General features: G+C 40.8%; 1 protein-coding gene across 1 annotated transcript in view; it reads left to right on the top strand.

Moving 5' to 3' along the window:
• LOC138054261 (uncharacterized) overlaps positions 1-14971 on the top strand; it is a 39513-nt gene extending 24542 nt beyond the window's left edge. Inside the window, exons 13-21 of the mRNA XM_068900744.1 lie at positions 4653-4996; positions 5465-5777; positions 6831-7158; positions 8062-8258; positions 8923-9252; positions 9903-10764; positions 11635-11838; positions 12883-13058; positions 13887-14971. Coding sequence (XP_068756845.1) covers positions 4653-4996; positions 5465-5777; positions 6831-7158; positions 8062-8258; positions 8923-9252; positions 9903-10764; positions 11635-11838; positions 12883-13058; positions 13887-14115 — 2983 coding nt within the window. The 3' untranslated portion in view covers positions 14116-14971. The remainder of the gene's footprint in view (positions 1-4652; positions 4997-5464; positions 5778-6830; positions 7159-8061; positions 8259-8922; positions 9253-9902; positions 10765-11634; positions 11839-12882; positions 13059-13886) is intronic.
• The last annotated feature ends 1433 nt before the right edge of the window (positions 14972-16404 follow it).

The raw sequence follows: 16404 nt of genomic DNA, 5'->3' as shown, positions 1-16404 counted from the left end.
AAATTACTTCAACACACCATTGTCATTAATCCTGTCTTTATAATGAATTCCGTTGACACAAGGTCAAAAGTAAATTTACATTCTCACGGGTCTATAACCATCAAGTTAGCCTGCAACTGTGCTACAAAGAGGTTATTTTCTCCAGAATGTAATTTTGTTTTCCGAGATACGAAAGGCCATCGGTCACGGTCATCCAGTGAACGGTCTTTGAACTAAGATCAATATTTCTCAAGCAAAATAACATTAAACTTGGAAGCATGAGGGTCAGTAAAAGGTCTTCAAATTACGTACAATCTAATCTGTGACATGAATTAAGGCATCATCTAGTCCTCGTTCTTTGTTTCTAGGAATCAGTGGAAATCCGACTGAAAGTTAATATTATCGGACACAGTTTGCACTAAATATTGCGACATTGTGAATCGTTATATTGTCGTGACAATCTAGGCTTTAAATTTGTTGTGGTATTGAAGTGGAAGTTCGGGCATAAGTTTCTAAACCAAACACTGAACTTTTGGAGCAAGGACCGCCTGAACAAACTTGGTTGATCTATTAAACCAACAAATGTTGAGATGAAGCAAGACTGCCTATTCGCCTGAGGTTTATTGTAAATTTAGAAGTACTCCCTGAACTGCTAAAGAAGTTAGGTCGTGCCTGACACCAATCAAAATGTTGGAATCGAAATGCATGCAGTGAAGTTTAGCCTCGCTTTATTTCGCAACTCAGAGCAAATTCATTACGGGACGTTGATCACCTTATCACTTATTGTGATAAACGTAAACAAAGTTGGTCTTTGTTCTTTCGACCATTCTTTGTTCACAACGATTCAAATGAGCATATGTAATGTTAATGAGATATTTGACTCCTCAGGATCCTTGAGCATCGTGTTTTGGTTTTTTTTTAATTAAGCGATGAATTTCGTGACTCTGTTGGCGTGGGACGGAAACGATCGATAACAAAATATGTTGCGTAGAACGTGTAAAAAGTTAGCTTGTTAGACTGACAAGTTACAATCACATTCGTCACAGACAATGACCACGTATTGATCGCTATAAGAGCCGATGGCATCAAAGAAAAACAGAAAATAGAACAGAATGAAGGATACATTAAAGGGGCTCAAACCGGTTTCATCACTTTCAAGAGACCTTGATATTAGAGGGATTGACACTACAACACTTTATCGCGTAACAGGAATGTTATGGTACCATGTGAAACATCAATTATTGCTGAGCAAGAACCAGTCATTTTGTGACGTAACAAGATTCCATGGCAACAGGAAAGCCTTGTAAAAGCACCCTAAATTTTGGTTTTAGTTGCTCATATCTGAAAAACGAACTCCGTGACCCCAATTTTTTATTGCACCAAAATTGATCAGCAGGCCAGGATGAAACTCTCTGCAAAGTTTTAAAAAATTCTGTGGAGCGGATTCAGAGCTAACTTAAATTTTCAATTATTTAAGGTGGCACTGAATTCGCTTCACATAATTATTTTAAACTTTGCAGAAAGTTTCATTCTGGCATGCTGATTACATTTCAACCTACTTCGTTTTTGAGATAAGAGCAGCTAAACTCAAAACATGAGGTGTTTTTCCAGGGCTTTCCTGTTGCCACGGTAACTTTTTACGTCACAAAAATGACCGAATCTTTTTCAGCAATAATTGGTGTTTGATATGGTCCCATATCAAAAAGGTAATGATCTACTTTTTCCAAAAAGGCAAAAAAAATGGGAGGTCACCGTGCTCGTTTTCGAGATCCTGAGGTGCACTTTTGGAAGCTTCAGGGCTCGAAATTGCGACTCACTGGTCGTCAATGCGACGAAAAATCAAGCGTTGGCGACTAGATTTCACCTTCACCTTTTTCCTTCACCCTTTTAACCTCAAAGGCAAATCAATCGTAGTTTTGGATAAAATGTACGATTTATGCGAACAGAAATAAAACAAACCCACGACTCTTCTGGCTCTTCGATCGCCATGTTTCTTAATCGAGCGCCATGTTTGATTCAGCAGCTGGTATTGCGGGCGCACTAAACAACACGTGCAATCATTGAAGCGTGAAGTTCACACCAGGTCGGACCCTGGTCAGATCATGAATATTTCATCGAATTCTAGGTCAAAAGATGTTTAAATTCATTGCATACTTTGCTGAATGCAAACAATGTAGAATCGTGCAAGAAATTGATCGATGATTTGAGCTTGTTGTGGGCCGTTCAGGTGGATAAAGCAGATTTTAGCAAGCTGGCAAAGGACGACCTTGGAACCAGCCTGATACCAGACATCGATCGCAAAGCAGCAGGTCATCCTGTGGCGTTAAAATCCACTGCAAACGGAGATTGTTTGTAAAATTCCGTTTCGCTTTTTCTTTGTGGTGATGAAACACGAAGTAACTGGCTGGAGCTTGAGCTTGGTAGAGCAAGACCTAGTACCGATACGTCTGTCGATCGAGATCGCACCGAAGCCTTGGCTTTTTTAGCGCTGAAAATCTGGAAAACTGGTGATTGTTTATGTTCAGGTTCGTCTATTTATGTAAGCTATAGACTCGATGTTACATGGAAACTTAACAAAAGCGGAGGAAACACCGGAACGTGACTGAAGCTGCTTTCACATTGATTATTTACTTCGTAATGCGTAATGATATGTTTTACGAGCCCTTCCTTTAAAGTCTTACTATCTCTTAGAAGCTTACTTGTACGTAAACTTAGGACTATGACGAAGATTGCATGTGTACATGATCATCAGGAAAATGAAGAAAAAAACATCAGTGAAAAAAATGGCAACTAAAAGTTAAGATCTGACGACCAAAATTTTTGGATTAGTCGCCAACTGGCGCCTTACTAAAAATGTTAGTTTCGAGCCCTGCTCTGCTGCTTGCGTTATTTTAAGACGATCTTAGCTTACAACGGTCAGCAATAAAAAAAGCTACATTAGCGAAATTTAGATCAGGTAAACGTACTCAATTCAACATAACTAATATAACTAAACAAACGTTTGCAGCTGATGTCTTTTTCTGAGGTGAAATAGCCCTTGAAAAACGACACATATTAGTCTAAGAAAGAAAACTTGGGTCGCACGAGAGCATAAAAGGCGAAATATTTGTAACTTCTCACGAACAGATTTTTTTGGTTTTTTGTTAAAATGGACAAAATCAGGAAAGGAAGTGATCTATGGAAAGAAAAATGGGGCTTACCGAGCATTCAAGAGAGTAAAATCGCTGCGAAGTTCTCAAAGCGATTGTCTATTCTCACTGTCACGCCATTGCGTGACATTTCCGAGAAGACCTGGGTCCACAGCTATCCCATAATGCCACATGCGTTCACGTTCCATTCATTTGGAAAATGTTTGCACCTTTAGCATCGTGTTTACCTTCGTGGTCTGCGATGCGTGACATGCGCGAAAAAATGCGCAGTAGGAATGGGCGCGAACGTCCTTAAGGTGGCTGGAACCAGTTTCACCACTTTAAGAGACCTTATTAGATGGGTTATAACTACTATACTGTATCACGTTACAGCAATGTTATTGTACCATATCAAACACCAATTATATCTTAACAAAATGCTCCCACTATTGTGACGTAATAGGTTACCATAGCAACGTGAAAGCTCTCCAAAAACACCTAAATTTTGTCTTTGCTTGCTTATATCTCAAAAATGAACTCGGTGACCCCCATTCTTTATTGCAGAATAGTAATTAGCTATCTGAGATAGAACTATCAGCAAAGTTTCAAAAAATTCTTGGGAGCGAATTCAGAGCTACCTTAATTTTTCGAAACATTTAAGGTAGCCGATTGACGAAACCCTAAGAGTGTCTGCGTGGGATCCCATCCCACAATTCCACACCCGTACCTGTCACCCAGGATATTTTTAAAGTCACAGACAATCGCGCAATCTCACCCTCGTAACAGTTTGACCAAACTTTCTGATTGTTTGAATAGGCAGAAAGCACATGTTTACTTTTGTACTCAGGCACGTTGTAGAGTGATCCACGTACTGTATGTGCCAGCAGTCACAAAAACGCCGAATGCAAGCTACTTAAATACAACTATGCAAGGCAGTAGCATTTCTAGCCGCGCCTCGGAAAAGGCTACATAAGTTTTTTTAAATTAGAGGGTTGTCCGAGTCAAAGACCTAATGAGATTCACATTACTTGTCGTAGGCGTCGCTCTTTTGCCATGCTCTAAACCATAACCCTACGAACCAAAGAGTGATGATGAAGTTCTTATGCTAAACATAGTTTATAAAGATGGACTGGTTATGAAAAAAGCGAGAACAGTATTGTCGCACTTCATGTTATCTTGACCGTGACCGTGCGCAATCTTTTGTCTTCGGTTCACAACTGAGTTTTGAACAAATTAATCGAAACTTTTGATTGGCTATCTTTTAGAAAAAGGGTATGGCTCCTGCACGATTAGGGCCAAAACAGTGAACAAAAACATAAAACACAGAAACATGTCTAGTTTCATAACCATGAGACACCTTGTGACATATTGTGACGTGTACACAAAGTATCATAAATCATATAAAAGGCCGAAACTCTAATGACCTCACGTATGCTAAATGAGTCGTGGAAGTTAATCCCGAACGTCGGGAATGGTGCCTATCGCATATCAATCAATGATTGTTCTTTGTTGCCCTCAGCAAGTCACTGACTTTATCTTCATCAGGTTTAACTCCATGGATGCCCTCGTTTCTCTGCTCGACGCAGGGGCCAAAGTTAGCGTCCTCAATAGCGTCATAGGCTCTACCGCTCTACACGAGGCCGCAGCATTCGGAAATCGAGACATCGTAGAATACTTGCTTAAGGATAAAAAAGCTGATGCCAATTCTCCGGACTATAAAGCGATGACACCACTCATGCATGCCAGTGGTTCCGGTCACGACATCATCTGCGAATATCTGCTACAATATGGAGCCAGCGTTGATAGCTGTTCGGCGGAAGGAATGACAGCTCTTCATTTTGCTTCCACCAATGGGGATTCACAAGTGACACAGCAGATTATCGAAGCGGGTAAGTTAGTTAAATGTTCATCTCCTTGTAAAGAGACGATTGTACGAGCATACTAAACTTGGATTTGAGCTCTTTTAAAGGTCAGAACGGGATCGGAATCCAGTTGCACATAGCCGGATACAAATTAACGCCCTGACGACTTGATGAAGACCCCTCCCAAGTGGAATTGACTACTTCAAAAATGCCATCTTGAAAGGGTTAACAACAATATTCAAATGTGAACTTTAGTGCCACCTCGTTAGTGCCACCTCTGTTTTCGTTGTGTCTGAATTTTCGGGGGAATACCTTTTTCCTTGAGCTACTGATAACCGGCGTTTATTTGAGGACGGGGTCTAGGCCCCAACGTTTATTTCAGCGAGGTCCGGTGTTGTGTTTAAGATCTGTCTCGTAATGGCACGTAGCGACAAAAGGCACGCCATGTTTATTTTTTGAACCACTAGTTCCTTTGTTTCATTTTTTTTTTTCTAGCAATCCGTCTTTACTTTAAAAGAGAAGCTTCTACTGTACCAAAGCCCGAGGCCAACCCGAATTTCAAAGATTTCATCAACAGGGAGGACTTAGACGGTAGTACAGCTCTTCATCTGGCGGTGCAAACTGGACGCAAAGAAGTTTCCCAGGTCCTTATTCAATACGGAGCTGACGTGAACAGCAAGAATAAGAACCTGCTAACACCAATATACTTGTCAGCGGTTGGTGGGCACCAGGATGTGTTAAAAATGCTTATTTTACAAGGAGGCGATGTGAACGCAAGAGAAAGGCAACAAAAAACAGCTCTGCATAGGTAAGTGTAGAAATAAGGGTTTCATCTTGAGAGAAACGTGTTTGCCGGTAGAGAAGTGAAGGTCATGAAAAAGGACATGGCTTTAGGTATACACAGAGATATTAACTTGGCATAAATAGCCAACCACAAGTGATAACGATAATTCATATTTCAGGCGTCTTCCTCAATTTTAGTCCAGAAAAATTCTACCCTGTCCCGCACAAGGTCTGTTAGACGGGGCCCTCTGTAATACTTCCTCCTTCTGCCCGGGCTTGAGTCCGCAACCTCCGAAACGGTAATCCGATGCTCAAGCAATATTGAGCCAATTAACAACAACGAAATTAAGGGACAATGGGTCGTTTCCCTATGCGAGTGTTTGTTATCTCCAGTTGTTTTTCAAGTAAAAAGGCAATCGCCAGAGAAAACTAAACCGCAACCACGAACGGTTTTATCTCGCTTCTGATTGGACTTCCTATCGGTGAGCTTACTAATACAGGAATATTTTTGCGCGGTTTAAAACTATCCGGAGAAAGTAGATCTTAGTAAGTGCTCTTGGTATCCAAAAAGAAAATTGGGGGTAACCATGCATTTTTGAGAGATAATTAAGCTTCAATTTGAGAAAGAAAGCCATACATGGCTTTGTATTTTAAAGCTTTTTACAAATATTGTTCATGAATTATCTTTGAAAAATGCGTGGTTACCCCCAATTTTCTTTTTGGATTTCAATAACACTTGTTAAGATCTACATTTCCTGCATAATCACGCACCGGGGAAAAAATATCTTTAATTAGTAGGCACCGTCCTTGATTTCAATTTTCTTTGTTTTAGATGACCCAGTGGGCAATTTGTGTTCTAGTATCGCGGTTTTTGTAGTATGTGATCACAAGCTACAAAAGGCCTATTGCGTTTATACTAACGATTAGTATTTTCTCGACACGTGATGCTTACTCGCGTTTCATTTTACAATATTGAATTGGTAAGCCATTAACACTCGGACGATTTACACTCTGGGCTTCACACAGAGATGTTCAATTTCTGAATAAACGTTTCTTTTAAACCTCTGTCTATCACCAGTGCTGCTGCACTGGGAAACTATAAGTGCATTGAGATTCTTCATGAAAATGGGGCCCAAATTGACGCCAGGGACCAGGGTGGTCAGACACCTTTCCAAGTTGCAGTGATCGCTGGTCAAACAGATTGCGCCAAATTGCTTTTGTCGTTTGGCGCCAGAGATTCTGCGCAAGACGATCGCCTGCGCTGCTGTATTCACCTCGCTGTAGAGTATGGCAGAGAGGAGACTCTTAGTATGCTGCTGAGAGAAACTGGTTCCAGCTTAGTTAACGTTCCTGATCAGAGGCAGCGCACGTCACTCCATTATGCTTCCTGTGCAGATAACCCTAAGGTAAGATATTTTTAGTAAGTCTGTCAAGAGCATATTCCAGATTCCGTAGCATCTAGCGGCTACGAGTATTTCTCTTCTCCCTTGATGAGATGCTGGTTCATCCAAGAACAAGTTGCTGGATGCGGAGAGACAGTCTGAGGGTAAAGTGTTAGTTGCCCGAGGAACAAAACGTGACCACGCGGAAAGGGGAGGTTTTTTTAATTGTAATTTTTTTTTCCTTTCAATTTAGGGGTAAATGCCCCGAGTCAGACATAGATAATTAACAATTATTCCATGAGCGCGCATTGGATACGAGGTGTTAAATAGCCAACGAGGCGCTTAGCGCCGAGTTGGCTATAACAAGTCTCACATCAAATAAGCGTGAACGTAATAATTGTTTTATTAAATTCCTTAAATTCTAAAAGTTTAGAGAGTATGAAATACGAGCGAGAAAATCCGAGCGAAATCGAAAAATCTTGATGAAGATGCGATGCTGTGTAATAACTTAAGGTCAAACTAAGGTATATGAGCTGATAGCCGAGATTGAGTGAACCAATCAGAGCACGAGAAATGCATTAACCGAGGTTGAAAATTTAATAAACGCATATAGCTTTATTAACATCACAAAGTGTTTGCCTTTACTTGGACGTGAATTGTGCGATATAACAATAACAAAGAATCGTCACTTAAGGGTCCATAGATGTAACTAACTACGACTCTTCCCAAAAACAACCCCAATCATCGCGAGGGCTTAGCTTCGACGTGAGTTTTTGCACATCTTGCTCCGTCAATGAAATCACCCAAAAAAAATCGCTCTTCCGTGATTCTTGACTGTCTATGAGTAAGCGCTAGTTCATTTTGAGTAGCGACTGGAAAAAAAAGCGCTCATATTGACAATTCCTACTTTCATTTTCCTTTCAAAAGCTCCTAGAAATGCTTTTGGAAACCAAGCCGAACGGTTGTGTTCGAGACATGAAGCACAAAACACCATTGCATTTAGCCGCTGAAAGGGGAACCGCCCGACAAGTCAAGGTTCTTACCCAGGCTGCACCGTCCTGTGTTTGGATGCGGGATGATACACGAAAAACACCACTGCACTATGCTGTTATAAGCATGAAAAGGTATACATGACGCGATTTTTCTAACTCATTTAGCGTTTACATTGACTGTCATCTTATCCAGACAATGTAGGACGCGCTATGAAAGGAGTGACAACTTGAGCACTTATGCATCATTTGTCAAAACAATACTATACAACACAAACGTTGTTTAGGTTTCTTATTTTAGTGAACTTGTTGGATTGACTGACTAACCGACCGACTGATTGATTGATTGACTGACTGACTGACCGACCGATTGATTGATTGATTGATTGATTGATTGATTGATTGGGTTTCATTGATTATTGGAAGAATGCTTTGTCGTGTTTAACTAGAGTGAACGAAGTAAGAGATGTTTGCTTTTTCTTGATGTTGTGGCTATTATGTATTTGATGATGTCAGTGTTTGCACAGACCGAAAAAAATGGATTTACATAATGTCAAGAGCGAATTAAGACCGCTTTTATTCGGCTTTGCACGCATTTGGCCGCACCTCAAACACATCTTTTACATGCCCCTTGTGTGCGGGTTTGAGGTGGAGAAGGGCGCATTCACTTTCGATCAAAAGTGCAGTAAATCAAATTTTCCGTCCCTTGGTATAGAGATAACGTAAAAGTGTATATGTGCGCATTTCTCAACATCGTATCTGAAGTTAGGGTCCCTTCAAATCATGTCTTTCTTCGCAGAAAGTCCTGCAACATTCTCTTAGAAATGGGTGCCGACATAAACAGCCCTGACAACGTGGGCTGGACACCCCTGCTGTGGGCAGCGAAAACGGGTAATGCGAGTGTTATGGAGCTCCTCTTGGAGAAAGGCGTTCTGATTGATCACGTGGACATTGATGGAAATGCAGCTATTCACGTGGCAGCTCACATGGGAAATATCGATGTCGTCAAAATGTTGTTAGACTATGGTGCAAACATGGTGGCACAGAACAGACGTGGGCTGAGGTGTCTCGACATTGCAATGGACGCGCAAAACAATGAGGTTGTGATGGTAATTGTCAAACACAACAGGTTGGTGAAACATTTTTTAACTTTGAGTGTACCTCTGTAACATCTAACATTCTCCGGGTCTTCTTGGAAATTTTCTCTCAAATTAAGCCTCGTCAAGTCGACCAAATTTCATGTGACATTTTCGTTTTCTGAATTGTGTTTAGAAGAAAATCCGCCCAACTCTTATGTATCACACATACCTGAAAAATCAAAGTCAAACAAGATTCTCAACAGATATTAGATAGCATTTGGAAAGCATTCACAAGTCTTTTCTTGATAACGTTAAGTTTCAACTTCTTTATCTTAAGGCATACAATTAACTGAGGTAATAAATAGAATCCTGTCACCACAGAGAATATTTCATATCCCAACAGCATGGTGAAATTATTGTTCGTTTAACCGTTAAAAAATACATTTTTTCCATTGAATAGATCAGCTAGTAGCTACATGAAATCAACAGCTGTCAACAATAGTAAATTAAATTAAGGAAAAACACTGAACAATTTAAAAGAAGTTTATCAATTTCCTTATTTGTTTAAAGATAACAAACCAAAGAAAATACATAAAATAATAATCAGACTCACTCCAGGATCCTTCACTCTGCGTGGATCTTTGACCAGGGTATAATGCAATTTGCGATGAAAACACTTGATCTCCTTGTTTGGTTTTAGGTGGCGTGAGGCCCTGACATGTCCCACTGAAAGCGATAGACCCAGTCCAATGGAAAGGCTTATTGAGCAATTCCCAGAGGCAGCTCTAGTGACTATGGATCGGTGCATCCAGAAGTCTGTGTCCGCGCGGTCAATTAAATACGATTTCACCCTTCTTGACCCAGGCCCCGACGACCAAAGCGGCCGAAACGGGAAGCGTTTTCTGGGGCTTTCAACTATGGTGGAACATAAACAGCAGCTTCTTCTAACGCATTTGCTTTCTCGGAAGCTGCAAATAATAAAGTGGAGGAAATTTGGAGCGTGGATCTATGCAGGAAACGTTGCACTTTACTTATTCTTCGTCGTTTTTTTAACTATCTTTGTTCTTTCGGAGAGAGACAATGTTCAATTTCCTGATCCCAAGAAAAGAGATAGCGATCCTGAGGAGTTTGAATTGGACGAAGAATTCTTTGTCGAGAAAACTCCCTTCAACGATGCTGTCCCTTACATTGTCATTCTATTCGCTGTTTTGCATATTAGCAAAGAACTGTACCAAATCTACACTCAGAGGTACCGTTACTTCACAGAATGGTCTAATTATTTGGAATGGGGCCTTTATATCACCGCTTTTTTGTTTGTAATGCCTTACGTTATTGACGACACTGGCATAAGACAAAGTTATGAGGTCTACTGGCAGATGGGAACATTCTCCGTTTTTTTCGCTTATATCAATCTGATTCTTATAGTAGAGCCCTTGAAATTCATTGGTCTATATGTGACTATGTTCATTGAGGTGATGAAGAGCGTGCTCAAAGTATTACTTTTGCTCATCATGTTCACGGTAGCATTTTCTATGGCGTTTTTCATTTTGTTTAAGGAACAGGTAGGCAGACTTTTGGATTACTTTAAAATTGATAACGAATAACAAGAGGGAACAAAGTGACCTCGGAATTATCCAATTGCATCTTTGCGATCTAGTGACACTACTATATGATCCAACCATGTCCTTTTCTCCAGGACAGTTTGGACTTGCAACAGCTGGACATTTTGTTGGAGTTTGCGGAAGGTCTGGACCTAGGGACTTCCTCCGTCCTGGGTTAGGGTTAGGGTTACACAGACGACGCGAGCAATAACTGTGTATAGGATGTTGCCCGAGCAACAACTCAGGTAACATCCTCTAACTTCAACTTTTAGAATTTACCAACGTATCGCCCAGGGAAGAGGCTCAAACCCACTTCCCCCTATCCTTTCAGCTATTTCCTCCCTTCAAGAGGCCCACTAAGCTCTTTGCATGACCGTGTCACGTGACCTTGTCAATCATAAAAAATGGTTGTGGTACAAAATAGATGCCAGAAATGGAAAAAGCGTGATGAAATTAGTGAGGATGTCAATTTTGAGGCCACTGACATTTCTGTGAGACATTTAACATTGATTTTAAAATTTACTGAGATAAATATGGAAAACGGCTGCTGGTTGGGAAGCCTTGCCATCCAGTACACAATTCTCTTACATTTTTCAAACTTTCAAACAGCTCTAGAATCACGCACTTAAACGTCAGTGGCCTCGAAATTGACATTCTTACTAATTTCATCACGCTCTTTTCATTTCTGGCATCTATTTTGTACCAGGACCATTTTTTTTATGATTGACAAGACCACCTGGCCCCGTAGAAGACGTATGCAGCACTTACCCCCCACCCCTTCCCTTCCTAAACGCGTCCGAAAAAGAGATTTCTTGATTTTTCCTTCCGCAGGATAGTTTTAAGTCATTTGGAGTGTCTTTCATGAAGGTTACAGCGATGACAACTGGAGAATTGGAATACACCGCGACGGTGACTGATAATCTAAACAAGTCTGTTCCTCGTTCGAACATCCCGCTGGTGCCATTTGTTGAGTCCACCTACATATTCTATTATCTCTTCATTCTAATCATGCCGATTGCCCTTGTCAACTTGCTTGTGAGTGTTGTTCCCTTCTCTTTGAGAAGTGCTTCTAATGACGTGCGCGCTCCATTGTAATCATCGCAACGAAGTGTCCATCGTAATTAAAACACAAACTACTTATGCACAACAATACGGTTCGCGTTCAGTGTTGGGTTTACTTCAAGGTTATCGTAATTGTGCATAATTTCTTGGGGATTAGAGTTAACGAGAAACTGAAATTATTTCTATTTTTTGGAGTTGTGTTGAAGTTCATAAGAAGGGTTATTGGACACTTCGTGCCGTTTGTTACATAAGGTATGCGTGGTGTCATCCTGTAATCATGATCCTGGACATACTTCGTACGCGTGTTGGTTTTGGGTTACACTCCGTCCATACATTAATTCAAATAAACTAGCCTGCATACTGGCGATGGACGAAAGAATACTGTGACCTTAAGAAATTAAGAAGGGGGAGTGAAGCGGTTCCTATTATCCTTTGAGTTTTAGCCCTTTTAGCAAAACAAATGGCAGATAAAATAGCTTGCAAACCATAGACACGTTAGTTATCGTGCGGCATTTTCGGTGCGGCAACGATTCTTCAGACCAACAGCCAAGGAAACTGAAACATTTACCTTGATACCAACTGTTTGCTTTGTACGAGAAAGCCGATTTGTGAGGCCGTTGAAAATCGGATTTGAACCTTTTTTTCCCGGGGGGAGGGGGGGGGGTACTCCCTTATAAGGGCTTAATGGGGACGTGCGGCCAGCCAGGGTATGTTTTTCGGGATTTTTGTCTTGAACAGGGTATCGAATTTACCATTTTTTGTCTTAATCAGGGTATCGATTTATCAATTTTTGTCTTAAAGTGGGTTAAATGTTTTAAACAGGGTATTAAAAATCGGAATTCTGTCTTAAAATGGGCAGGAAAATCAGCGATATTTGTCTTAAACAGGGTCAGGGTATGAGGGACCGCGCCACACCTCCCCAACCAGGGATACATCGAGTACCCCCCCCCCCCCCGGGCTTTTTTTTAACCGTCAATCATACGTTACTTAACAAGGAATCTTTGCTCCTGTTTGTAGATTGGTTTGGCAGTTGGGGATATTGAAGCCATTCAAAAGACCGCATTCCTTAGAAACAAAGGAAAACAAATCACTTTTATTGCGGATATCGAGAGGAAATTCCCAAAATTCTTTACCCGCCGAATGCATCGTCCGACGGAGATTTTCACAGCGTCCAGCGGCATGCAATTTTGGAGGTAAGTGATACTTGGGTTTGTGCGCAGGATTACGCTATCGATACGCTAGCTTTAGCGCAGAGCACTGCATGGATCATAGCGTTTACGTGACAAAAAAAAGTGCTGGCTACTGCTTTTCCTCACTTTGCGTGACTGCAGGGACCGGCTAAAATGACGTAGAATTTATTTTACAGCCTCAGTGAACTCAATTGAATTTGACGCGACAGTGGCACATCAAATTTAAATTCAGTCGTGTCAATTGAAAGTGGAACCTGCATAGGTTACCGTCGAGCTAGTTAAATTTTATGACCTTCCTCTGACTAAGGTAATGTGATTTCTTTGTTCTCACGTCGCAATAATAATGACTAATTATTCTATATACAAATTCAAGACTTGAAATTGAGACAGAGCTGTGCGGTGCTGTATGATTTGCCACTGACGAGTTATTTGGCAAAATGTAAGACGGCTTTAAAAAGGGCAATCCAGCTCATGTATAGTATTCTGCAGAAATTGGTTGCAAAAGCATTTTCTGTCTCTTTGCTCCGGAAGATACTTTTTCATTATAGATTCTACAATGAACCATGCTGCAAAAGTTCCCACTCGTAAAGAAAATTCTTTCGGTCTTATCTTACCGGATTGTGAATCCGTACCGTTTTAATCATCACTCCATGTATCCTTATTCCGGAATAGGGTCAATCGAACGCGCCCCAAGTTAGACTGTTTGCGAACTGAAAGTGCTTTCGACAATCCAATCAAAAGCCGTTCTGACGTGAAGGTGTATTCACATGCTTACTATGACTTTTACTTACGTCTTTATTTATTAAAGTCATTAAAATATCTTATCATTAGGAAATCAATAAGGAAGGAGGAATTTCAAGACGAAGACCTGCTTGGAGACACTGACGAAATTGACGAGATGACGTTACGTCTTGAAAACTTAACGCGAGAAGTAGAAAAGGCCAAACTGCGTCAAAAGATAATGATGAATGCTGTGGACCAACAAAGAGACATTTTGCTTGCTGTTGCCGACCATGTTGGCGTTGAAATAAATTTGCCTTCCCGTGTGAAGATTGACTGATGCAACGTTGAACTTTGTCAAGGCATAATGGAAATATTCAAAATGGGGATTTAAAAAGGAAAATTTTGAATAACGTCCTAGTATATTGATCTTCGCGATTGTGGAAAACATTGAATCCCGCTATAAAGAGCGTCTAGAGTGAAATCTAGCTGTGGCAGCCTTGTTAGTTGGTGTAACCTTACAAACTAAATGATAGTGATAGGCACTCCTCGCACATCAAATGAAACATTTCTTAGCTATTTCGTGATGAAATAATCCCAAACTTGTAAGGCTCACGCACTTTTGTAAGCCGGACCTACTGAACTGGATGGGAAGCTTAGGGAATAGACCTCCAAATCATGGGTAAAGAAATTGACACTCCCCTGTAGCACAATTGTGAAAAGACTTCCTACTGCAGGATATCATTATTTAATTTTAAGGATGATCCTTGTAATGAAGCAATTCGTGTACAGTATCAGCACGAAGACTGAAGACTATTAGGGAGCTTAAGCACGCGCGTTTTTGACCGGACGCGGACGGCAACCGGAAAATAACATTTTGTAAGCCGGGACAGTGGTGTCTCCCAGAATTTTATACTAATCATCTCTAATGGAGAAAAGATACTTAGCAATGCAAATGTAGTTGTGTGAAGACAAGTTAAAAGGGAAAACAGTTCACTTCCGGTTGCCGCCCGCGTCTCAAAAACTAAGCTCCCTCATTATTTATCTTTGCGTACCCGCCATCCTTCACACGCTCGCATATTTGTGTATACAACGAGTAAACTTGTTGAGTTAAGGTTCATTTCAAGAAACGTGTACTGACGCAACAAGCGGCTTACAGTTTCATTGCAAATTACAAATAAATCTATTTGTAATAATTTTGTGGCTGTTTTCTTACTTTGCCTTTAAAATGTAATCATCGCGAGTTTTTCAAAGATACGTTGGCGCTTGTCCACGTCCAGAACGCTATTTTGCCTCTCCTTTACACCTCAGAATAATTGTTTCTTTTTGGTTGTTTTTGCCTATCTTATTAAAAATATAAACTAAAATACTACTTTTCTTTGATTAATGACCACCAAACTTCATTATTACTGTTTTCTTAGGTCATCTCCATAAGCGTTGGTCACTTCTAATCTTCCCTCTACATAAACAAACCTTTCTAATATTCCCTCGTACCCACTTGTTACTTGACCTACCAAAGAGCCCCCCGTCCCACCCACGTATCTCCCTCGTTGCTTCCTCTACCTCCCTTTGATCAGCCTCCCCCGCTTGTCAGCTCCCATGGCCCTCCCCCTTCGGCACTGAGTAAAAACAAGTGCAGAAATTTAATAACATCTCCTTTAGTACATCTCTTTTCTTGCTTAAACCGTACCTTATAATCCTATTCATGCCTTTTCCCACTTCCTCCCTTCCCCCGAACAATGCTGAAACAAGTCGGTCCTTCTATAGAGCTGTGTTGCTTTCTGAAACTACTCAAATTCATTATTGCAAAGGGGAGCAAGGAGGGAAATGGAATGGAAATGTGCAATGGTGATGCAAGATGAGCGAAGGAAGCACGCCGGACATGCAGCTTCGTGAAGAACGGCAAAAAAGAGAAAGTAGATAGGAGGAAGAAGCAAGCCCACAGGATTAAAAGAAGATTTGATGAAAGGATGAGCATACAAATGTTAACCATTCACCTGTAAGACGTGAACGAGATAGAAAAATCTCGAAAAGACTTACAATGGCGCAAATTTGAATTTGACGCGACCTTTTCGTCGATGTCGCTGTCGCAGATCTTTTGAGTCCCTAATATTCTTAAATATTTGCTCCCCGTTAAACGAATCAAATAGTGGTTATTTATCGTTTACAAGCAGAAACCCGTTGGTACTAGGTTTGTTCAAATGGTAAGCAAAAACTCCCGAATGGGAAATTTAGTTGGGATCGGCGTGTACCATTTACAAAATTCGTTCAAGTTTACCGAGAGAGTCTGGAGGGAAGCAAACTCATCGGAGAATGCAAATGAAAAAACACGTTTTCCGTTTGGAAATTACGTTTGGGAATTTTGGACTACTTTTCAAGAAATCCCGTTTTCTCCAGGAATTTTCCGTTTGGGAAGACCAAAATAGGCTTACCATTTACATTCCAACCGAAACTTCCGGATTTGTTCGGTAAATGGTAAACAACCACTATCTGCATTTTTTCCTTTTCTCAGTGCTTAGGGTAACGAACTACGCCTGGTTCTAAACTAGGAGTAATCGACTTCCGCCTCTTCAGCGCGGTGATCGTTATTTGGGATAGACGAGAAAGACACTTCCTCTTTCATTTCAGT

The sequence above is a fragment of the Montipora capricornis genome, chromosome 6, assembly GCF_036669925.1.
Source record: "Montipora capricornis isolate CH-2021 chromosome 6, ASM3666992v2, whole genome shotgun sequence".
NCBI lineage: Eukaryota > Metazoa > Cnidaria > Anthozoa > Scleractinia > Acroporidae > Montipora > Montipora capricornis.
The sequence above is the reverse complement of the archived record's forward strand: the minus strand, read 5'-3'. Positions and strand labels throughout refer to the sequence as shown.